The 25,312-nt window shown below is 32.7% G+C and overlaps 1 protein-coding gene across 2 annotated transcripts in view; it reads right to left on the reverse strand.

Moving 5' to 3' along the window:
* Positions 1 to 5,309: 5,309 nt before the first annotated feature.
* The window catches only part of LOC139528640 (GPN-loop GTPase 3-like), a 35,950-nt gene continuing 15,947 nt past the window's right edge, over positions 5,310 to 25,312 (reverse strand). Inside the window, exons 3-7 of one of the 2 annotated variants that reach the window (XM_071324714.1) lie at positions 15,117 to 15,204; positions 14,194 to 14,514; positions 12,789 to 12,888; positions 10,519 to 10,644; positions 5,310 to 5,521 (exon numbers count right to left, since the gene is read on the reverse strand). In XM_071324714.1, coding sequence (XP_071180815.1) covers positions 5,459 to 5,521; positions 10,519 to 10,644; positions 12,789 to 12,888; positions 14,194 to 14,514; positions 15,117 to 15,204 — 698 coding nt within the window. In that variant the 3' untranslated portion in view covers positions 5,310 to 5,458. Of the gene's footprint in view, positions 5,522 to 5,706; positions 5,758 to 10,518; positions 10,645 to 12,788; positions 12,889 to 14,193; positions 14,515 to 15,116; positions 15,205 to 25,312 lie in introns of those variants that run through there. The other variant, XM_071324715.1, reaches the window with a different exon arrangement.

A 25,312-nucleotide genomic window follows, 5' to 3' on the forward strand; every position in this document is an offset into this window, starting at 1 on the left:
TGTATAGCAACTGAACCTCTCACTTGTATGATAGTCGTATACATTCCATTATAAATCCACTTCATATATAAAAGTTACTACAAGCACTTGGCATCAACCATGTCAAAAACTCACTTGAATAACTAAATTGGAGTAAGGGTAATAAGTTTATATAATAAACTAATTATATAATAGGAAATTTATATAATAGTAACAAGCAAGAACTACTGCCCTATCTACAGCACTTTAGTTTACTAAACTAAAATTTCTGATTGAGTAAATTTTTCCCGATCTTTTGTTTTCTTTGTAGAGGTTTGTGCACTTTAGTTTGTCTTTTAGGTGTTTTTTTTTTCTTTTTCACGTGTTAGTGTTTGTGTTTACTGAAATTGTAACTATTTGATTTTCTAGAGGTGAGGGGCATGAGAATTTTAAAAATGAATAATGGAACTTGGTAAGAGCTTAAACTGGGGGAAATTAATATTATGCAATAATATGCAATGTGCATAAACGTGAAAATAAAACAGATGAAAATAAGATAGCTATCCAGAAAAATTATCCCTTAGAATATCAAATAGGCGTTGTTTGTTTGTTTGTTTGTGTCTTGTCTCTCAATTTTTAGTTCCTATCATTACTATGTCGAACGATATATTGGTCTCAAATCAAGATAGATAGGTGTTCGCAATCTCAGATATTTGACACGGAATAGTCGTCTAATGTGAAGATTTACAAATATAGTTTTATTCCGTATCATAATTTTTCTTTTAGCTGGATTTACAAGGTGTGTGATGCATGTAGAGGAAGATGCGAACCAGGTCAAATCATCCGATCTCGCTTCGTTTTATAAAAGTTCAGAACATTGGAAAACTAGTGTTGTTTATTTATTTTTTAATTACAATTTAAATTATGACAAATTAACTAGCCTAGAACATATAAACAGACAATCAATGATACTGGAAGCTATGGCATAGAATAAAGCACCTAAAATATAAATAATTGTGTTATTTTTCATGCTAACTGGACCCTAATATTGCCATAAGAAGGCGTATGGTTTTATTACACTTTATATAAATAATGTTTCCCTAGTTCCCCACCTACATAGTTTTACACACTTTACTATAGTTTATAATAGTATATGAAAACTACACCTGTAACATTATATAGATTTGTATGTATAAATTGTAAGTGTGTGTGACAATAGATATTAGATGTCATTTGGTAGATTTGATATTCTTTTGTCTTCTTGTGGTCATACATGTTTTGACGTATTCAAATATTATTAATTACTTGGCTTTCAAATTTTGGGTTTCGACTGTTCCTGTTGAAGGTAAACCCGGAAAAGCGCCTTCAAGTTGACACAATAAGTCTCATTTCATGTCATAATTTTCTCTGAGCTGGATTGGCAAGGTGTGTGTTTACATGAAGAAAGTAAAATAACAATACGGAACTTCGAGGAAAATTCAATAAGGAAAGTCCCTAACCAAAAGGCAAAATCAAAATCTCAAACACACCAAACGGTTGGATAACAACTGTAATATACCTGAGTTTGTACAGGAATTTTCTGTTAAAATTATGGATTAAATCTGGTTTTTCAACTAGCTAAACCTCTCACTTGTATGACAGTCGCATACAATTCCATTATATCAACAACTATGTATGCACAAATCAAACAGGCAATCATAATAGGTATAAATTTCAATATAGGGGCACAACAATCAACAATTGTGTTATTATCTCATTCACAATAAAACAAACAGACATATTATAAACAAACATTTACCATGTCACAATGAAGGAATGTATAAGTACAGAGCCACGTCATATGTAACCAAAAAAATCTCTTAAAGGCATACACACCAAGCATATTAGCAAAAATGAAAGATAACAATTCAAAATTATATAAGAACAATGGAGGGATGTATAAGGTATACAGCCATGTCATTACAACAGAAAAAAACTAAAATACATAGAGACGAAGCATATTAGCAGAAAAAGAAAGACCAGAGAACAAACATTACCATAAAATTACACAATGACTGGATGTATAGGTACAGAGCCACGACATATGGATACCACAAAAAAACACAGACTAAACAGTAAAAGTAATATTCATAAAGATAGAAAGATGAGAACCAGGTCAAATGACCCGATCTCGCTGCATTTTAAGTTTTTAACTCTCATTTTATTCTCAATTTTATTGATACAAATGTATGATTGAATAGTGCAGAACACTAGTGTTGTCTCTAAATTATTTCTAAAAATCAGAACATTGATAAACCACTGTTGTTTTATTTCTAGTTTAAGATTGAAATGATGATAATTGAAATATGTCGAAAACATGAAGTTTTTAACTTCGATCACTAGACAAACCCATAAATTTAACAGTAATAATAACAGTCAATCATAATACCGAAAAGACTTAAGCATCGCTCATATAAGTAAACGTGTTGTTTTTCATGTCAATTAAACTGGACTTTAATAGAAAGAAGGCGTACTGGCCAAAATAAGGCGTATTTATTTACACTTAAAATTATGTTTTCTCAGTTTCCCATTGTTTAAACAATTACGTATTGGGGTGTTATACATTATATTTTAAAGTAAAGGTTGAAAAACATGTTTTGTTGTCCTGGTGTGACAGAAAATTATGGGGAAAATTCGCAAAAATATATCTGCATGCATTTAAATATTGGATTTTGAAATGATCATGCCTTCTAATCGCATTTTAGAATTACTTATACATGTTATATAACTTGTTATGAATGTGTATAATTATGTGTACATTTGTACAGGAAGAATTCAACTTTTAAGCTTTTTTTCGGTTTAGCGCAGTACACAAAACACAAATGAAAGATTGAGCAAGACCGAAAACTGGCTGGATCTTATAAGCCTAGAAATCATTCGAAAAAAATATTTCTTGAAATCATGATTTTGGAATCTGGGAAGGCAAAGTTACCTTATCATAAATCAGATTGTTGTTTTTCTTTCTTGAAATGTTTCACAAACGTTCATTCTTTTACCTTGGTTCCTACTCTTGCCATCGGATTAGGGACTTTCCGTTTTGAATTTTCCTCGGTGTTCAGTATTTTTGCGATTTTACTTTTCATTCATATAAAAAAAGCTCTGAAGCCAGACTGCATATCAGTATAAGGCTGTCATATTACACTTTGCAGAACATATTTACTAGTAAGGTGTCGAAGTTTGATAGGGAGACACCGTAGACGTCTTGAAGTTTGCCAGAGAACTGTATAGTTGACCTGTTTTATGATGTGTTCCCGACAATATGTTGCAGGCTCGGCATCAATCACATCAACAGTCAATGAACATTGAAAAAGGTGTCAAGATCAAGGGACATCTGTCATACAAGTGAGAGATCTAGCTATAAAACCTGGTTTAATCCACCATTTGCTACAAAAGGAAGTGCCTGTACCAAGTCATGAAAATGGCAGTTATTTCCCATTCGTTTGATGTGTCTGGGCTTTTGGTTTAACCATTGTATGAGGGACTTTCATTGTTGAATTTTCTGAGTTCGTTATTTTGTTGAAATTTAACTTTAAATTAAAATGATTTAACTTTACTTTGACCTTATGACTCTTTAAATGATTTTTATGATTATAAATTATAACTTGTGCCAATTTTTGTTATTAAAAATTATTAGCCTTCTTAAATATAACTGATGATTGCATTATCAGTTTATCTCCATGTGGAAGAAAGTGAACTTTTATTAAAAAAAATTAATGCTTCGCCAAGCGCAGCTGGATACGACCGCAGAGGTCCAATCCTGAAAAATTTGGGCAAAAAAGGACACAATATTCACGCTTGATATTGTGTCCATTGATATTGTGATACTTCGGTGTTGTATTGTGTCCATTGATATTGTGATACTTCCGTGTTGACATGAATATCAATTATATGGTCATTTTTATAAATTTTCTGTTTACAAAACTGAATTTTTCGAAAAACTAAGAATTTTCTTTTCCCAGGAATAGATTACCTTAGCCGTATATGGCATAACTTTTTGGAATTTGGGTCCTCCATGGTCTTCAACTTTGCAACTGTTTGGCTTTATAACTATTTTGATGTGCGCGTCACTGATGATTCCTATGTAAACGAAACGCGCCTCTGGTACATTAAATTATAATCCTGGTACCTTTGATAACTATTGATACGTGTCTGAATTTGGATTGCAATTAAGTATTTGACACATAATAGGTTTCTGACACAGAATAACTGTATTCAAAGAACTTAGAATTGATTTGAACTTACATTCATTTGTTTGCTTCTGTACAATACACTCACCCCAATCTCCCCCCTTTTTACCCCGTTATTTTTCGAAAACAAATCCCTTAAAAGTCTTAACCTCATATGAAACGAGTGACAGGTGAAAAATAATGTTTATCCAATTTTTGAACCTTTGCATGTGTATATCATAAACTTTGTGTACGAATTAATCATGTTTTACGCAAATATATTGTATAATCGTCATTTTTTTCTCTCTGTCTGTTATGAGGTGAAAAAATGGCAGCTACTTAATTGTCGTGTTTTGAAGCCGTAGTTTCGCATTTGTCACATGAAAGTAAACAAGAAACATAGAAGCATGGATATTGACCAACTTGAAAACTGAGCCCATAATCAAATATCCAAGCACATGTTTAGATTCAGCATATCAAAGAACCCCAAGAATTCAATTTTTGTTGAAATCAAACAAAGTTTAATTCTGGACCCTGATTTGGACCAACTTGAAAACTTGGCCCATAATCAAAAATCTAAGTACATGTTTAGATTCAGCATATCAGAACCCCAAGAAACTAAGTTTAATTTTTGACCCTTTGGACCTTAATGTCGACCAATTTAAAAACATGAAAAAAAATTTAAGAATCTACATACACAGTTAGATTCGGCTGACAAAGAACCCCATTTATTCAAGTTTTGATGAAATCAAACAATGTTTAATTTTGGACCCTTTTGGCCCCTAATTCCTAAACTGTTGGGACCAAAACTCCCAAAACCAATCCCAGCCTTCCTTTTGTGGTCATAAACCTTGTGTTATAATTTCATAGATTTCTATTAACTTAAACTAAAGTTATAGTGTGAAAACTAATGTGTCTTCGGATGACAACAAAGACGACGATGTCATACCAATATACCACCGCAAAATTTTTTTGCAGTCATCTAAAAATGTCAGTTTTGAGAAGAAAGAAAAACAAAACCATTCAATTAAAGTAAAGCAAGCAGATGCTTAGCTCCGAAAAACTATTGACATCATATCCATCAGCATCAGCAATGTTTGTATTCTTTTATTGTGTTGATAAAAAATGGAAATAAATCAGTGAAAATTATGTTTTCCTTTTTAATTACTTCTGATGTGTTCAAACAACCCTTGAACAGTAGAGAATACTTATTTATCAAGTATACATTTAACACAGTACTCAAACTATGTTGACAATGTTTATGTATGGTCAAATCAGCCTTTAACTCAGAACTGTCATCCATCAAATCCACTATCAACATTGTCATCAGGATCATTAGGCTCAGCCTCTTCATAATTCTGAAATGTAATTAAACACATTATTAAGTGTAATCATTGGGCTCAGCCTCTTCATAATTCTGAAAGGTAATAAAACACATTATTAAGTGTAATCATTGGGCTCAGCCTCTTCATAATTCTGAAATGTAATAAAACACATTATTAAGTGTAATCATTGGGCTCAGCCTCTTCATAATTCTGAAAGGTAATAAAACACATTATTAAGTGAAATCATTGGGCTCAGCCTCTTCATAATTCTGAAAGGTAATAAAACACATTATTAAGTGTAATCATTTGACTCAGCCTCTTCATAATTCTGAAAGGTAAAATAATAAGAGACATTAGAAAGTGTATTTTTAAGGTGTATCATAACCTTTAAGCAAACATGGTCGTATTTAAAACACAAATTTCACTCTGGGTACAGACAAACCTGTGCATCTATCAAAGTTTTAAACATACATGGCTGGACCTGGATATATAAAATTTAAATTCTAAGTTTTGGAGAATATTGTTTTACAGTCCAGCAGAAGGTGCCAGACTAAACAAAGTTGGGAAAGAGGTTTGAGAAGGTCCCCTCATATAACTATTGTGAGTTGTATTGATTTCAATGGACAATCACTCAAATGTTTGTTTCATTTTGCTATCTGCTGCAGACTGGAAAGAAATGAAAATCACAATCAGGTTAGTTTTTATTTTTCTAGAATATTAACTTCATATAACTGTTATATATCTAGGTCCAGCCATTCCTTTAAATTTTCCCAGATGATTGTTATTTTAGGTGTAAACATGGCCATATTTTTTAATTCCTTTCGATGAACCTTAAAAGTAAAATAATAATAGACCTATTTAATGATACACTGAACAGTAACATAATGATAGACATAAATGATTTAATGTAATTCTGAAAATAATAATAGAAAAATGTCACATACACTGTATTTGACATATATAAAAATAGGAAAATCATTTTCAAACCATCCATATAGATTGCATTTAGGCAGCAACCATTTGATTTTCTGGGGGGGGGGGGGGGGGGGGCTATGGTTTTTTTGGGAAAAAAAGTTTGTTTCCAGTTTTTGGAGAAAAAAATAATTTGTTTTGAATTCTGAAAAAAAAAAAATTGTTTGTTACCCCCTCAGCTGCCACTATATGTAATGCTAAAATTGAAAGAAAAAAATTGTTTTCGACTTGTCGCGAAAAAAATAGATTGTTTTTCGCCACAGGCGAAAAAAAAAGTTTGTACAGAAAAAAAAAACCATAGCCCCCCCCCAGAAAATCAAATGGTTGCTGCCTTAATGGCAAAATATACTGAAAAAAAAAGGTAATTGACATGGCCAATACTTCTTTAAAATTATGTTTAAAACTTATTGTTAACTGTTTCTATTAAATCATATTTAAATCCGTAAATTATGGCTTTTCGTATCTTATCATGCTGTATGCTATAGAGCTGTATGATTAAGATATACATGTACTTGTCTATTGTTCTGATTGTTGACCTTAAGATGTCCTCTAGTTTCTATTTTATTATTGACAGACGTCATAATTATTTGGACTAGATTAGCACCATTTATTTATTGGTTTAGTGTGTTATTTTTATAATTTGAGTCCATTCATTAGAACTATAACTGGCATGAAATCAATGAGAAAACATTGTTATATTTAGTTTGTTCATACAAGGATTGCAAACTAATTTTCCTTTTATAAATTTAAAAGAATGAAAATTTTACATTCAGAATACTTTCATTATGATCTCTTTTAAGTTAAAATGAAAAAGGTAGAACCAACTTGCAAGTGTCAGTAATGAAAAGGAATTCCTGTATTTTATCATTTTAATACTGTCTTGATCCATTATTCATGAATATTTAGACTACCCCTTGTATAAATTGAGTAGACATTTATTTCTGTGTTAAAATAATTTGGTTGCAGCAGTAAAAATACTTACAGAAACATGAATATTAGATTAACTCTTGGAATATTAAATTAATATTAAATTATTAACCCTATTATGGTACATAGGGACACATAGGGCCTATTTCACTGGGACTGAGTTCTGAAAAGTGATAAAATGTGTTTCTCTATTTTCTTGACACATGTTAACAGTATCAAAATATATTTAATAAGATAATTTTTAATAATATCCACATGTAAATAACAGCATATGGTGCTTGATATAACAATAGTTTGTTCATGATAGTGTCAAACAAAGGGACGTAACTCGTGAATTACCGTCGGCCCTGCTTCGTCAGAAATATCGACACATCGAAGTGGCACATTTGCGTATCTTAGCATATCAACTGGCACAAATTTGACATATAATAGTCCAAGTTATGTTACATAACATAATTTAAATTCAGCATAGCTTCCCGAGAAGTTAAGAAAGAAAATTACGATTTTCATTTCTGTGACCAATTTTTTTCGTCAACACCTTGACTTTGAAAACACATTTTGAGAGAAAAAAATGAGTTTAATCCATAATTGAGTTGAGTAATATATTTCTTATATACTCAGGAATGTTCACTTAAAAGGAAATTAGTTTTAATTCATGTAAAAAACTACAAATTCCAAAAAACGAGCTTCACTTTTTTTGGTAAAAAAATGCCCATATATGGTAATCACATGACGTTTATTGTTGCTTTAAGAAATGGGGTCAAACCGGGGTCAGCTTTCCGACTGTTATTTGGAGATTTTGGCGAAAAGGTTTGCAAAGTTATTTTTTATTTTCTTTCTGTGTTATAGTTGTCTCAGAGTGGAAGGACCGTCGGGCGTGGCTTGTAACCAAATCGAAAGTGGAAGGTCGCGGACATCGGACCACCGCTAATTTGAACCCCTTCCTCCAAATTGAAAGATACGAAAATTTCGTCTTCAAATTTGAAATTGCCGCCAACAGCATGAACAGTTGAACTTATTATATAATAGACTACTGACATAGTACTACGTATTGCCGACAAACCATATTCCTACAACTTTTGCCATTTGGGAAATCTAAACTACTTGTCTTTAAAGATTTTCGGCGATTAAATATTTCATACAATTGTTGTTTGACATCTTAGCCAAAAGCACAGGCGATAATAAACTACATAAGGATTCCTAATGAGCACTACTTCCTATGTGCAACTTCAAAACTTTTGGGTGATTCGACGATCATTTAAGGTTTTTCTGGTCATATTTTTTGTAATCCAGAATTAAAAGTATCAAAAAAGTGTTCAATTAGTTACATATAGCATAGTAGCCAGCTAGATAAAAACAATGGCAAGTATTTCAACATTTATTGGGTAGACCATAAATCTAGGGTGCTCGCATAATGCAGCTTAACTGCATAAAAATCAGTTGAAACTGCTTAACACATCAGATGAATACAAAAGAAATACATCTAAAAAAAAACACAGTGGACATGGCCAGGAACTTGTATATCCCAACAACAAAAAGACACTAAGTACTGATCTGAGAGTACTCAGTTACTGAAAGCTAGTTCAAAGCCACTAACAACTAATAAATAAAAGCATACATCTTTGACTAAATAATCAATCAGTCATGTCAATACTCATCCAACATCCAATGGATTTAGTGTAAAGACATCATAAACAGTCAGAGAAAAACATGACCTTGTGTGATGCCAAGATACAGGTATTGACAGATTGTATATCCATAAATTGAATGTGTATATGTAATTAACAATAATATTTAGTTTGATTTTAATTTAGTGATAACAAAATCAATATTAATACCAATAAAAACAATATTCAATGATTGTTGAATTGGTAACCTATTAGAATAAGTTTATTTAAAGGATGGGTAAGTTTTCCAGGATCGTTTTAGATATCTGGGCATGGTAAACAACATTTCTGTAAAAATGGTGGTGTGCTATCCCGTTTGAAATAAGTTTTCTAAAGGTACAACCAAATCTTTATATCTATGGAAGAATTAAGTAAAGGTGTACAGAAATTTATTGTAACGAAATCCTTGGTTTAATTATTTACCAGTAATACATAGAAAGCAACAAAAGGTCATCATATAGCCTTCAACAACGAGCAAAACCCATCACATATAATAAGCTATAAACATGATAAAAGGCAATCAAAGGATAATATGTGAAACTGTTCAAAACAACTGACTTGATATAAGTACAAAACAATAAACAAAAATAAAACTAACACCATACTACTTTCCAAACACCCTATATAAATTGGTTCATGTATTATTGTAAACCAACTTATAAAAAAGAAGATGTGGTATGATTGACAATGAGACAACTATAAACAAAAGACCAAAATGACACAGACATTAACAACTATAGGTCACCGTACGGCCTTCAACAATGAGCAAAGCCCATACCGCATAGTCAGCTATAAAAGGCCCCGATAAGACAATGTAAAACAATTCAAACGAGAAAACTAACGGCCTTATTTATGTAAAAAAAATGAACGAAAAACAAATATGTAACATTGTCTTGTGAATTATTAATTTTCAGGACTTTTGAGAGTTGAATAATAACGCAAATATAAAATCCTTGCAAATTTGTAAAACTTTGATCTGCCCTTATACATGTTATAGGAATACGTCAAGATTATAAGAAACTCTAAAAAATAAATTGCTGCTAGAAAGGGCTTTGTGAGAAATATTGTATTGGCAACAAGAATGTGTCAATACAGGGGCAGATCCAGCCATCTTAAAAGGGGGTTTCCAACCAAGGACAAAAGGGGGGGATCCGCCACTGCAATATTACATGGATGCCCCACTCACACTATCTATTTCTATGTTCAGTGGACCATGAAATTGGGGTTAACACTATAAGGTATGACAATTAGAAAAATCCTATCACAGGGAACTACCTTGACCAAAAACTTTAACCTGAAAAGGGACAGATTGGTGAACAGGCTGACAGATGGATGGACAGACATGTGAACAGGCTAATAAATGGACATACTTACAAACAAACGGACACACAGACAGAAAAACCTCATTCCTCTACATGGGGCATTAAAATAAGTAAGTTTACAGTATTTAGATAATAAACTTACAGATTCTTTGGGTTCCAGATCCTCCCCATATTGTATAGCATTGTCTATCTGTAACAGAAGGTCTGTTATACTATCCTCTTCTGACATATCTAATGGTACAAACTTTACCAAACTGTAATCTTCTATCTGCAATAAAAATATATTTTATTGTTTAATTTTGTTTCAATACTAACATGAATTTTTATTTGTTGTAATGCTATTCATACCCCAACTCATAATTTTGAAGTATTGGAAAACAAGAAGTAGGTGTCTATCAGATGCTAAAAGTTACCAAATGTTACAACTATGAACTGTCAAGCTGCTAAACAAACATGGAGTCATTTAGATAATTAGTTTGGAAAAAGTGTGATCAAAATATTTTTCATATTCAAATATCCAATGTATTAACAAACAGTAGGTGTCTGACGTAAAACCTCATATTTGTCAAGATGCTGACTGGGTTGACACTTATTTTTTGTTGTTGTTCTATATGACAAAAGGACATCAAACATCTAGCATCCAATAACATAAAAAATTATTTGACAAAAAATCATGATATGCGTCACCATAAAGAAACATACTGCCTTAAAAAAAATTGGTACAAAATAAAAATCAAAGAGCAGATTGCTCTGAGAGATACGATTGCCATTGTTTTCATTGACACATGTATACATGTAGCTAGATAATATTATTTTCAAAACTAATTCAACTGCACATGTAAAATGTAGTCCAAATAATTATGACGTCTTGAAAGGCTATTATAATTTTTTTCTTTGACACCTTACTTCGAAGTAAGGCATCAAAGAAAAAAATTATAATAGCCTTTCAAGTCGTCATAATTTGAAGTAAGGCTTCAAAGAAAAAAATTATAATAGCCTTTCAAGATGTCATAATTATTTGGACTAATGTAAAATGTAATTTACGTAATCTGAATTGTTACAAAATAGCCAATCCTGGTTAAAAGTGTATGAACAATGTACTTAGGGCTATTGTGTTTTATTTTTGTACTATCAATTCCAAGTTTACTTTCCACAGCAGTCACTGAGACTCAGAGTGAGAGAAGTATTTCACTTCGTATCTTATCACCTATTTTCCTACGTTAATTCTAGGAGGAACACCATTCCTAACTCTTTAAATATTTTACTTTTCTTTGGGTTAGTGATCATGACTGCTTTCCATACACATTCCCCGGTTTAAATTGCAATCGTTTTTAATATAATATGACGTGATTATACAGATCGAGTTAATTTTTCTCAACATGCTGTTTTGGTTCAGAATTCACGGGAGTGACTTCCGGAAGGGAGAGAACTCAAAATGATAATATGGAAGCCTCCATTTCGCCTGAAAGGGGTGTTTAAGTTAAACCTTTACGATGTGGACTACATTTATTTTAATTTAAATGATGCATATGATCTAACATTATGCAACAACAATAACCCTCAATAGCAGACATACATAGAAAGGATCCCATGAGTTATAAATTAATCAATTGAGTGGGGAATCAAGAGCAACCATATAATCTAATACCCCTTGAAGTCAAGAAAATTATACACATGTGCATAATTACCTAAACAAACCCTGTAGTAAGAACGTATATTAAACCTAGATGGTTCTCTATTTCTTTATGGAAGTACAATATCAAAAATCAGTTTGATAAAGGTCACATACAAGTAAAACTCTACTTCAGTACTAGTTCTTATATAACAGAAATAAATTTATCGGTATTCAGAGAACTCTCGCATTTTACAACAACTGGGAACTCCCTCTGACGTGTTTCTAAATTTATAAAAAAAACTAAATACAAATACTGCTTAATTCTGATTTTCCATGTTGTTAAAAACATGCATATAAGTCAAGGGAAATATCAAACATGAAGATTATGAAAAGAATATTGTAGGAAAGTTGTTTCAGTTCAATCCCTTTGTTTGTTTTTACCTTTTAAACCAAGACAATCATAAGAATCTGAGATGGTCCTTAATGTTTAGAATAAAACGGTTGACGTGAGGGCATTGTCCTGAACAAATGGTATAAGTTTACAGATTGCTTGAAAGCAAGTGTATCCCAAAAATTACTTTTCATAATTTGTTCACAAAAAAACATCAAGGGGGAGACCTGAAACTTATTTTTCTTTAATCTAAGGACAATTAAGAAAAGAATTACTACCAAGAAGGGCTCAAAACCTGTGTATTCTGTCACATTGTGTTACAGAAATATGACATATATACAATCATGTAATTTTCATTGAGATGCAAGCACAGTAAAACAATGACTTCTTGATAATATAAACTCACCACAGATGCAATTGCTGTGTTTAGCTTTTTAAACTTGTTGCTGAACTTACTATCATCAAATTCTTCATTTAATAAGACAGGTAAATCTGGTTCTAAATACCTGTGATAAATAAAACACATCTATTCATGTTTCGATCTCTCTTTTCAATCAACAAAAGGTAAAAATACAAAATTCTGCACATCATGGGCATATTTATCAAACTCCAGTTTGAGCAAATGTCTTTAAATTTTGGCAGTAGCAATGCATGTATTTGTCTGAAAACTTTAATGAAAAATGTTCTGTCAAAATGTATGCACATTAACAAAGGATTTTATCCTTAAAATAAACTGACATGTCCTTATCCAACTAACTCTTTAACTTCTAAAGGTACCAAAACAAACTTTGATATGTTAATATATTTCAATATTCTTATTAGACAGACCATCAAATTCACAGAACTACAATCTTTTCATACATTTGTATCTATATTATGATCATGACAAGGTCATGTTTTTCTTGGACTGTTAATAACGCCTTACTAAATCCATTGTATGTTGGATGTGTACTAATTGATATTTTAGTCTTAAATACATGATTTTTGTATTACTTGTGATTGGCTTTGAACTAATTACAAGTCAGTAACTGTGAGTACTCTCAAATCTGCATTGTGTGTCTTTTTTTTGCTTTCAGGGATGTACAAATACTTGACCACATCCAGTTTGTGTTTTTGTTAGAAATTTTTCTGCTTTGTATTGGTCTGGTGAATAGGCTTTTTCAACCTTTGTTAAAGTTAGTTTCTATGTTGCACTGTTACAACCTTTTTAGTTTCAGTACAGTTTCTCACTGTTATAATTATAAAGATTTATGAGTTCAAAAAGCTGCAATAAAAAGAGTTAAATTGTCATTAAAGGACAAATATTCTTAGAAAGAGTTGTCTTACAATTTTGGTAAAAATGACCAGGAGATATATTATATTCTGAACATTTCTGTCCCTCAGGTTTTCCTCTATCTGTTACAGCATGTATATTCAAGAAAATAAACAACATTTGCACTTTACCCCTATGTTCTATTTTAGCCTAGACAGCCATGTTCATGATGTTTGTGACTAGCATTATCATCCTACACATTTTCTGAAACAATATACCCAAAGATGAGTGTGGCTACGTTTGATACCATTTGGTCCTGTACTTTAAGAGAAGGTTTTTGATAAAGTTCAGAGATGACAATGGAAAACAGAAGCCAGTTAATGATCAGAATACAAAAATAAACTTTCAATTTTTGAGTAATGAGAATGGATCATCTACCACACAATTTGACTATTTTATATTTTTCTCCTGTAGAAAGGCAAACACATCAAAATATTCCATTATTCATAACTTTATAATAAAAGCAAGTTTTTCTGAGAAGTCCTACATGTATTCATACCTCTCTAAATCTTTCTTTGCCTTTTTACTCAACAAATCCAGTTTTGTCATAACATTTACATGTGGAATTTCTAACGTGACCATTGTTGATAATGCTGTTAATACTCCAGACACAAACTTTGAGGCTTCAATCATAAACTGTGAGTCAATTAAAAATGTTCCACAAATTCTAAAGTCCATGCGCTGTAGTTTATCCACTAACTGTTTCATTACTGGGATATGTGTATAAAGTTCTATCTGTCCAGGTAGGTCAAATAATATATAGTCATCCTCTACCTCTTCAAGGACTTCATCTAACCAGTCTAAATTCTGGGCAAAATATCTGTTAAAACAGTTGAACATCGTGGACTATAATGTCATTTAAACCATGATGTCATTAATGTAATAAGATTTCATCTATATTCATGAGATAAGGGTGGAAAGACCCTTCTTTTAAAATATTTAAGGCTACCATTTGGCATTAACCATTTTAGCATGCTGCACAGTGGATATAGCCTATTAAGCAAATGCCCTCATACATGTATATCAGTTTAACAGTTTCGCTCAATTCTTATCTCAGACTGTATATCACTACCACTATTGATATTGCAGAGTATTTTAATAACACAAATTATGATATGCAACTACATGCTCATACTGATTTTGTTTTTTGAAGCAGTCCATAGTGGAAAGGAAGAAAGTAGACACTGATTAGAAAATATGATTTCTGGACAAAAGCTGTTTTTTCATATATTTTATACAAAAATTTACACCTCCATACCTTTTTCGAAAAAAAAGAAATGTTTTATACAAAATAAAAGAGCCGATTCAGAGGGTGTGATTTTAAATGGACCACTTGGTTAAAACTATTTAATTTGGTTGTAATCGTTTGATAGATTATTATCCTACAACAGGAACTGTATTGAGTTATGTATGTTAACTTACTCCATACAAAATACCAGTCCACCATTTGGTCCAAACCTTAAGGATTCATCCTCCATAGCATCATCTAAATTTATCAGCTCTCTTATATCTGTAATAATTAAAAGACATTGTAGCTAATGTAATCTTCTATTGTCAGAACAATACTAAATCTAAATAATGAGTCAATTGATAGAAAACTAAGACTACAATTCAAAAAAAATAAAATTGTAAAAGTTCCATATATATATACAACATGTACAACTTATTCAGTTATTGAAAGAAATTTAAAGTTGGTAGACAATGGGTAAAAAAAATATAAAGATTTACCAAAGATAAATTTATATATTATATATAAGATAAATAGAATTTATCAGTTGTTAGTAAAAGTGAATATACATTGTATATTGTATAAAACAATGATTTAAGTTGATTCAACTACTATTCTGGACAAAGAAAGATAACTCCAATCAATTGAAAATTTCTTGCTATTGATATTTTTGGCTATTGCGCAATACTGTGCAATTGAAAATATTTGCTATTGCACAATACTGTGCAATTGAAGATTTCTTGCTATTGCACAATACTGAGCAATTGAAAATTTCTTGCTATTGCACAATACTGTGCAATTGAAGATTCCTTGCTATTGCACAATACTGTGCAATTGAAGATTTCTTGCTATTGATGAATACTGTGCAAATGAAAATTTCTTGCTATTGCACAATACTTAATATAATAATTTTGGATCCTGATTTGAACCAACTTGAAAACTGGGCCCATAATCAAAAGTCTAAGTTCATGTTTAGATTCAGCATATCAAAAAAGCCCAAGAATTCAATTTTTGTTAAAATCAAATTTAGTTTAATTTTGGACCCTTTGGACTTTAATGTAGACCTATTTGAAAACGGGACCAAAAATTATAAATCTACATACACAGTTAGATTTGGCATATCAAAGAACCCCAATTATTCAATTTTTGATGAAATCAAACAAAGCTTAATTTTGAACCCCGATTTGGACCAACTTGAAAACTGGGCCAATAATCAAAAATCTAAGTACATTTTTAGATTCAACATATTACAGAACCCCAAGGATTCAATTTTTGTTAAAATCAAACTAAGTTTAATTTTGGACTCTTTGGACCTTCATGTAGACCAATTTGAAAACGGAATCAAAAATTAAGAATCTACATACACAGTTAGATTTAGCATATCAAAGAACCCCAATTATTCAAATTTTGATGAAATCAAACAAAGTTCAATTTTGGACCCTTTGGGCCCCTTATTCCTAAACTGTTGGGACCAAAACTCCAAAAATCAAACCCAACCTTCCTTTTATGGTCATTAACCTTATGTTTAAATTTCATAGATTTCTATTTACTTATACTTAAGTTATGGTGCGAAAACCAAGAATAATGCTTATTTGGGCCCCTTTTGGCCCCTAATTCCTAAACTGTTGGGACCTCAACTCCCAAAATCAATCCCAACCTTCCTTTTGTGGTCATAAACCTTGTGTTTAAATTTCACTGATTTCCATTTACTTATACTAAAGTTATTGTGCGAAAACCAAGAAAAATGCTTATTTGGCCCCTAATTCCTAAACTGTTTGAACCAAAACTCCCAAAATCAATCCTAACCTTCCTTTTGTGGTCATAAACCTTGTGTCAAAATTTCATAGATATCTATTCACTTAAACTAAAGTTATGGTGCGAAAACCAAGAAAATGCTTATTTGGGCCCTTTTTTGGCCCCTTATTTCTAAAATGTTGGGACCAAAACTCCCAAAATCAATCCCAACCTTCCTTTTGTGGTCATAAACCTTGTGTCAAAATTTCATCAATTTCTATTCCCTTTTACTAAAGTTAGAGTGCGAAAACCAAAGTATTCGGACGACGCAAGACGACGAAGACGCCAACGTGATAGCAATATACAACGAAAAATTAAAATTTTTGCGGTCGTATAAAAACCCCATGAATTCAATTTTTTATTAAATCAAATAAAGTTCAATTTTGGACCCTTTAGACCTCAATGTGGACCAATTTGATAACCGGGCCCAAATATCAAAATCTAAATACATGGTTAGATTCATCATATATCAAAGAACCACATATATTCAATTTTTGTTGAAATCAAACAAAGTTTAATTGGACTCCAATTTGGACCAACTTGAAAACTGAGCCTATAATCAAAAATCTAAATACATGTTTAGATTCAGCATATCAAAGAATCCCAAGGATTCAATTTTTGTTGATATCAAACAAAGTTTAGTTTTGGATCACGATTTGGACCAACTTGAAAACTGGCCCCATAAGCAAAAATCTAAATACATGTTTAGATTCAGCATATCAAAGAACCCCAAGGATTCAATTTTTGTTGAAATCAAACAAACTTTAATTTTGGAACCCGATTTGGACCAACTTTAAAACTGGGCCAATAATAAAAAAATCTAAGTACATGATAAGATTCAGTATATCAAAGAACCCCAATTATTCAATTTTTGTTGAAATCAAACAAAGTTTAATTTTGGACCCCAATTTGGACCAACTTTAAAACTGGGCCAACAATAAAAAATCTAAGTACATGTTTAGATTCAGCATATCAAAAAAGCCCAAGAATTCAATTTTTTTTTTAAATCAAACTTAGTTTAATTTTGGACCCTTTGAACCTTAATGTAGACCAATTTGAAAACAGGACCAAAAAATAAGAATCTACATACACAGTTAGATTTGGCATATCAAAGAACCCCAATTATTCAATTTTTGATGAAATCAAACAAAGTTTAATTTTGGATCCCGATTTGGACCAACTTGAAAATATTTACTTATATGTAATATAAGTATTGTTTATACAAACAGAAAAGCCATTTCAGTTTACAAGTAATTAATTTTATGATAAAGATGCTGACATCATGGATGCAATTAATTAACATACATAGACCACTTGTTTTATCTTCAGGTTAATTAGTCTAACATTTGACACTTTGAAGTTACAATTGGAATCTCACTAGGAGGCACACTAATCTTTTCTTAATCAGATACATGTCAAAAACAATCACTGTAGGAGAGGAAAGCAGAATATGATACCAGATCTCTTTAATATTGATTACACAATAAATAGTATATTATTTGAGGGTCAGTAGGTCAGTCTCCTCCCCCTGGATGTTAGATGTACCCAATCTGTGTGTAAAGCCAATTGCATGGTCTTTGTATAATCAGTTTCTTGGTTCATAGCAGCCTGACTAGTTGATGGAGTTTTAAAGTGCTATTATTCAATTTACCTCCCACCTTCCCCTTCCTAACACCTTCAATATTGTTTCATGACTAGAGAAACAACTCAGCTTAAACTAGTGATATATATTTTTCTTTATTTCAGTTTTTCCTTAATGGAATTTTATCACTGGTCTTTTCTAAAATTTCATTCATCCCCAAGCATTTCGGGGACAAATTTTATCAAATTTATTCCAGTGCCAGTTTGATAGACCCCTGCTACTTCACTAGTACATGGGCTATCCCCCAGGCAGACCCTTCCACTACCTGGCTGCCGATAAGACGCCTAGTCTCATCACCTAAGTGGAGAACCCTCGCTTCACATTCCCCGGCTGGCGCATTGTCGGGCAGGCAGGTTCTTCCTTACACTGAAGGTTGCAAGCTGACTTGCTCAGGCAGGAACTCAAAATTCTGTTTGTATGCTGAGTGTTTCTCAAGGGCCAAAATTAAATGATTTTTTAATAAATATTATAATTTATTCTAACTGTCTTTCTGCTTTAAGCCAGTATGATTTGCTGAGACTATGTTTTGGTTTACACACAGAAACCCCTTATATTTGCCTTGTTTGCAGTTTGTTTTGGAGCAGTTATTTGGTCTTTTTTGCTCATTTATGTGGGCTAGCTATCAAATTGCCATGCTGACTTTAATTGAGATTTGCTTAATCATGATCCCTCAAAAGTTACACAAACAAAAGATTACACAACCTCCCACTGAAACTACAGAAATAACATACCCACTATCAGACTACAAGAAATATATAATAAGAGTCTACAAAAAAAATTACAATAGAACATTACAAGAAAATACAATAGGAGACCACAAGAAAATACAATATGAGATACCTAAAAACAAACACCTTTGAAGTTTTGTATAAATATTTACTTATATGTAATATAAGTATTGTTTATACATTCAGAAAAGCCATTTCAGTTTACAAGTAATTAATTTTATGATAAAGATGCTGACATCATGGATGCAATTAATTAACATACATAGACCACTTGTTATATCTTGAGGTTAATTAGTCTAACATTTGACACTTTGAAGTTACAATTGGAATCTCACTAGGAGGCACACTAATCTTTTCTTAATCAGATACATATCACAAACAATCACTGTAGGAGAGGAAAGCAGAATATGATACCAGATCTCTTTAATATTGATTACACAATAAATAGTATATTATTTGAGGGTCAGTAGGTCAGTCTCCTCCCCCTGGATGTTAGATGTACCCAATCTGTGTGTAAAGCCAATTGCATGGTCTTTGTATAATCAGTTTCTTGGTTCATAGCAGCCTGACTAGTTGATGGAGTTTTACAGTGCTATTATTCAATTTACCTCCCACCTTCCCCTTCCTAACACCTTCAATATTGTTTCATGACTAGAGAAACAACTCAGCTTAAACTAGTGATATATATTTTTCTTTATTTCAGTTTTTCCTTAATGGAATTTTATCACTGGTCATTTCTAAAACTTCATTCATCCCCAAGCATTTCGGGGACAAATTTTATCAAATTTATTCCAGTGCCAGTTTGATAGACCCCTGCTACTTCACTAGTACATGGGCTATCCCTCAGGCAGACCCTTCCACTACCTGGCTGCCGATGAGACGCCTAGTCTCATCACCTAAGTGGAGAACCCTAGCTTCACATTCCCCGGCTGGCGCATTGTCGGGCAGGCAGGTTCTTCCTTACACTGAAGGTTGCAAGCTGACTTGCTCAGGCAGGAACTCAAAATTCTGTTTGTATGCTGAGTGTTTCTCAAGGGCCAAAATTAAATGATTTTTTAATAAATATTATAATTTATTCTAACTGTCTTTCTGCTTTAAGCCAGTATGATTTGCTGAGACTATGTTTTGGTTTACACACAGAAACCCCTTATATTTGCCTTGTTTGCAGTTTGTTTTGGAGCAGTTATTTGGTCTTTTTTGCTCATTTATGTGGGCTAGCTATCAAATTGCCATGCTGACTTTAATTGAGATTTGCTATATCAGGATCCCTCAACAGTTACACAAACAAAAGATTACACAACCTCCCACTGAAACTACAGAAATAACATTCCCACTATCAGACTACAAGAAATATATAATAAGAGTCTACAAAAAAAAATTACAATAGAACATTACAAGAAAATACAATAGGAGACCACAAGAAAATACAATATGAGATACCAGAATACAAACACCTTTGAAGTTTTGTATAAATATCTACTTACATGTAATATAAGTATTGTTTATACAAACAGAAAAGCCATTTCAGTTTACAAGTAATTAATTTTATGATAAAGATGCTGACATCATGGATGCAATTAATTAACAAACATAGACCACTTGAGGTTAATTAGTCTAACATTTGACACTTTGAAGTTACAATTGGAATCTCACTAGGAGGCACACTAATATTTTCTTAATCAGATACATATCACAAACAATCACTGTAGGAGAGGAAAGCAGAATATGATACCAGATCTCTTTAATATTGATTACACAATAAATAGTATATTATTTGAGGGTCAGTAGGTCAGTCTCCTCCCCCTGGATGCTAGATGTACCCAATCTGTGTGTAAAGCCAATTGCATGGTCTTTGTATAATCAGTTTCTTGGTTCATAGCAGCCTGACTAGTTGATGGAGTTTTACAGTGCTACTATTCAATTTACCTCCCACCTTCCCCTTCCTAACACCTTCAATATTGTTTCATGACTAGAGAAACAACTCAGCTTAAACTAGTGATATATATTTTTCTTTATTTCAGTTTTTCCTTAATGGAATTTTATCACTGGTCATTTCTAAAATTTCATTCATCCCCAAGCATTTCGGGGACAAATTTTATCAAATTTATTCCAGTGCCAGTTTGATAGACCCCTGCTACTTCACTAGTACATGGGCTATCCCCCAGGCAGACCCTTCCACTATCTGGCTGCCGATGAGACGCCTAGTCTCATCACCTAAGTGGAGAACCCTCGCTTCACATTCCCCGGCTGGCGCATTGTCGGGCAGGCAGGTTCTTCCTTACACTGAAGGTTGCAAGCTGACTTGCTCAGGCAGGAACTCAAAATTCTGTTTGTATGCTGAGTGTTTCTCAAGGGCCAAAATCAAATGATTTTTTAATAAATATTATAATTTATTCTAACTGTCTTTCTGCTTTAAGCCAGTATGATTTGCTGAGACTATGTTTTGGTTTACACACAGAAACCCCTTATATTTGCCTTGTTTGCAGTTTGTTTTGGAGCAGTTACTTGGTCTTTTTTGCTCATTTATGTGGGCTAGCTATCAAATTGCCATGCTGACTTTAATTGAGATTTGCTATATCAGGATCCCTCAACAGTTACACAAACAAAAGATTACACAACCTCCCACTGAAACTACAGAAATAACATTCCCACTATCAGACTACAAGAAATATATAATAAGAGTCTACAAAAAAAAATTACAATAGAACATTACAAGAAAATACAATAGGAGACCACAAGAAAATACAATATGAGATACCAAAATACAAACACCTTTGAAGTTTTGTATAAATATTTACTTATATGTAATATAAGTATTGTTTATACAAACAGAAAAGCCATTTCAGTTTACAAGTAATTAATTTTATGATAAAGATGCTGACATCATGGATGCAATTAATTAACATACATAGACCACTTGTTATATCTTGAGGTTAATTAGTCTAACATTTGACACTTTGAAGTTACAATTGGAATCTCACTAGGAGGCACACTAATCTTTTTTTAATCAGATACATATCACAAACAATCACTGTAGGAGAGGAAAGCAGAATATGATACCAGTTCTCTTTAATATTGATTACACAATAAATAGTATATTATTTGAGGGTCAGTAGGTCAGTCTCCTCCCCCTGGATGCTAGATGTACCCAATCTGTGTGTAAAGCCAATTGCATGGTCTTTGTATAATCGGTTTCTTGGTTCATAGCAGCCTGACTAGTTGATGGAGTTTTACAGTGCTATTATTCAATTTACCTCCCACCTTCCCCTTCCTAACACCTTCAATATTGTTTCATGACTAGAGAAACAACTCAGCTTAAACTAGTGATATATATTTTTCTTTATTTCAGTTTTTCCTTAATGGAATTTTATCACTGGTCATTTCTAAAATTTCATTCATCCCCAAGCATTTCGGGGACAAATTTTATCAAATTTATTCCAGTGCCAGTTTGATAGACCCCTGCTACTTCACTAGTACATGGGCTATTCCCCAGGCAGACCCTTCCACTACCTGGCTGCCGATGAGACGCCTAGTCTCATCACCTAAGTGGAGAACCCTCGCTTCACATTCCCCGGCTGGCGCATTGTCGGGCAGGCAGGTTTTTCCTTACACTGAAGGTTGCAAGCTGACTTGCTCAGGCAGGAACTCAAAATTCTGTTTGTATGCTGAGTGTTTCTCAAGGGCCAAAATCAAATGATTTTTTAATAAATATTATAATTTATTCTAACTGTCTTTCTGCTTTAAGCCAGTATGATTTGCTGAGACTATGTTTTGGTTTACACACAGAAACCCCTTATATTTGCCTTGTTTGCAGTTTGTTTTGGAGCAGTTATTTGGTCTTTTGTGCTCATTTATGTGGGCTAGCTATCAAATTGCCATGCTGACTTTAATTGAGATTTGCTTTATCAGGATCCCTCAAAAGTTACACAAACAAAAGATTACACAACCTCCCACTGAAACTACAGAAATAACATTCCCACTATCAGACTACAAGAAATATATAATAAGAGTCTACAAAAAAAAATTACAATAGAACATTACAAGAAAATACAATAGGAGACCACAAGAAAATACAATATGAGATACCAAAATACAAACACCTTTGAAGTTCTGTATAAATATTTACTTATATGTAATATAAGTATTGTTTATACAAACAGAAAAGCCATTTCAGTTTACAAGTAATTAATTTTATGATAAAGATGCTGACATCATGGATGCAATTAATTAACATACATAGACCACTTGTTATATCTTGAGGTTAATCAGTCTAACATTTGACACTTTGAAGTTACAATTGGAATCTCACTAGGAGGCACACTAATCTTTTCCTAATCAGATACATGTCACAAACAATCACTGTAGGAGAGGAAAGCAGAATATGATACCAGATCTCTTTAATATTGATTACACAATAAATAGTATATTATTTGAGGGTCAGTAGGTCAGTCTCCTCCCCCTGGATGTTAGATGTACCCAATCTGTATGTAAAGCCAATTGCATGGTCTTTGTATAATCAGTTTCTTGGTTCATAGCAGCCTGACTAGTTGATGGAGTTTTACAGTGCTATTATTCAATTTACCTCCCACCTTCCCCTTCCTAACACCTTCAATATTGTTTCATGACTAGAGAAACAACTCAGCTTAAACTAGTGATATATATTTTTCTTTATTTCAGTTTTTCCTTAATGGAATTTTATCACTGGTCATTTCTAAAATTTCATTCATCCCCAAGCATTTCGGGGACAAATTTTATCAAATTTATTCCAGTGCCAGTTTGATAGACCCCTGCTACTTCACTAGTACATGGGCTATCCCCCAGGCAGACCCTTCCACTACCTGGCTGCCGATGAGATGCCTAGTCTCATCACCTAAGTGGAGAACCCTCGCTTCACATTCCCTGGCTGGCGCATTGTCGGGCAGGCAGGTTCTTCCTTACACTGAAGGTTGCAAGCTGACTTGCTCAGGCAGGGACTCAAAATTCTGTTTGTATGCTGAGTGTTTCTCAAGGGCCAAAATTAAATGATTTTTTAATAAATATTAATATTTATTCAAACTGTCTTTCTGCTTTAAGCCAGTATGATTTGCTGAGACTATGTTTTGGTTTACACACAGAAACCCCTTATATTTGCCTTGTTTGCAGTTTGTTTTGGAGCAGTTATTTTGTCTTTTTTGCTCATTTATGTGGGCTAGCTATCAAATTGCCAGACTGACTTTAATTGAGATTTGCTATATCAGGATCCCTCAACAGTTACACAAACAAAAGATTACACAACCTCCTACTGAAACTACAGAAATAATATTCCAACTATGAGACTACAAGAAATATATAATAAGAGTCTACAAGAAATATATAATAAGAGTCTACAAAAAAAAATACAATAGAACATTACAAGAAAATGCAATATGAGACCACAAGAAAATACAATATGAGATAGCAGAATACAAACACCTTTGACGTTTTGTATAAATATTTACTTATATGTAATATAAGTATTGTTTATACAAACAGAAAAACCATTTCAGTTTACAAGTTATTAATTTTATGATAAAGATGCTGACATCATGGATGCAATTAATTAACATACACAGACCACTTGTTATATCTTGAGGTTAATTAGTCTAACATTTGACACTTTGAAGTTACAATTGGAATCTCACTAGGAGGCACACTAATCTTTTCTTAATCAGATACATGTCACAAACAAGCACTGTAGGAGAGGAAAGCAGAATATGATACCAGATCTCTTTAATATTGATTACACAATAAATAGTATATTATTTGAGGGTCAGTAGGTCAGTCTCCTCCCCCTGGATGTTAGATGTACCCAATCTGTGTGTAAAGCCAATTGCATGGTCTTTGTATAATCAGTTTCTTGGTTCATAGCAGCCTGACTAGTTGATGGAGTTTTACAGTGCTATTATTCAATTTACCTCCCACCTTCCCCTTCCTAACACCTTCAATATTGTTTCATGACTAAAGAAACAACTCAGCTTAAACTAGTGATACATATTTTTCTTTATTTCAGTTTTTCCTTAATGGAATTTTATCACTGGTCATTTCTAAAATTTCATTCATCCCCAAGCATTTCGGGGACAAATTTTATCAAATTTATTCCAGTGCCAGTTTGATAGACCCCTGCTACTTCACTAGTACATGGGCTATCCCCCAGGCAGACCCTTCCACTACCTGGCTGCCGATGAGACGCCTAGTCTCATCACCTAAG

Source organism: Mytilus edulis, chromosome 6 (genome assembly GCF_963676685.1).
Source record: "Mytilus edulis chromosome 6, xbMytEdul2.2, whole genome shotgun sequence".
NCBI classification, from domain to species: domain Eukaryota; kingdom Metazoa; phylum Mollusca; class Bivalvia; order Mytilida; family Mytilidae; genus Mytilus; species Mytilus edulis.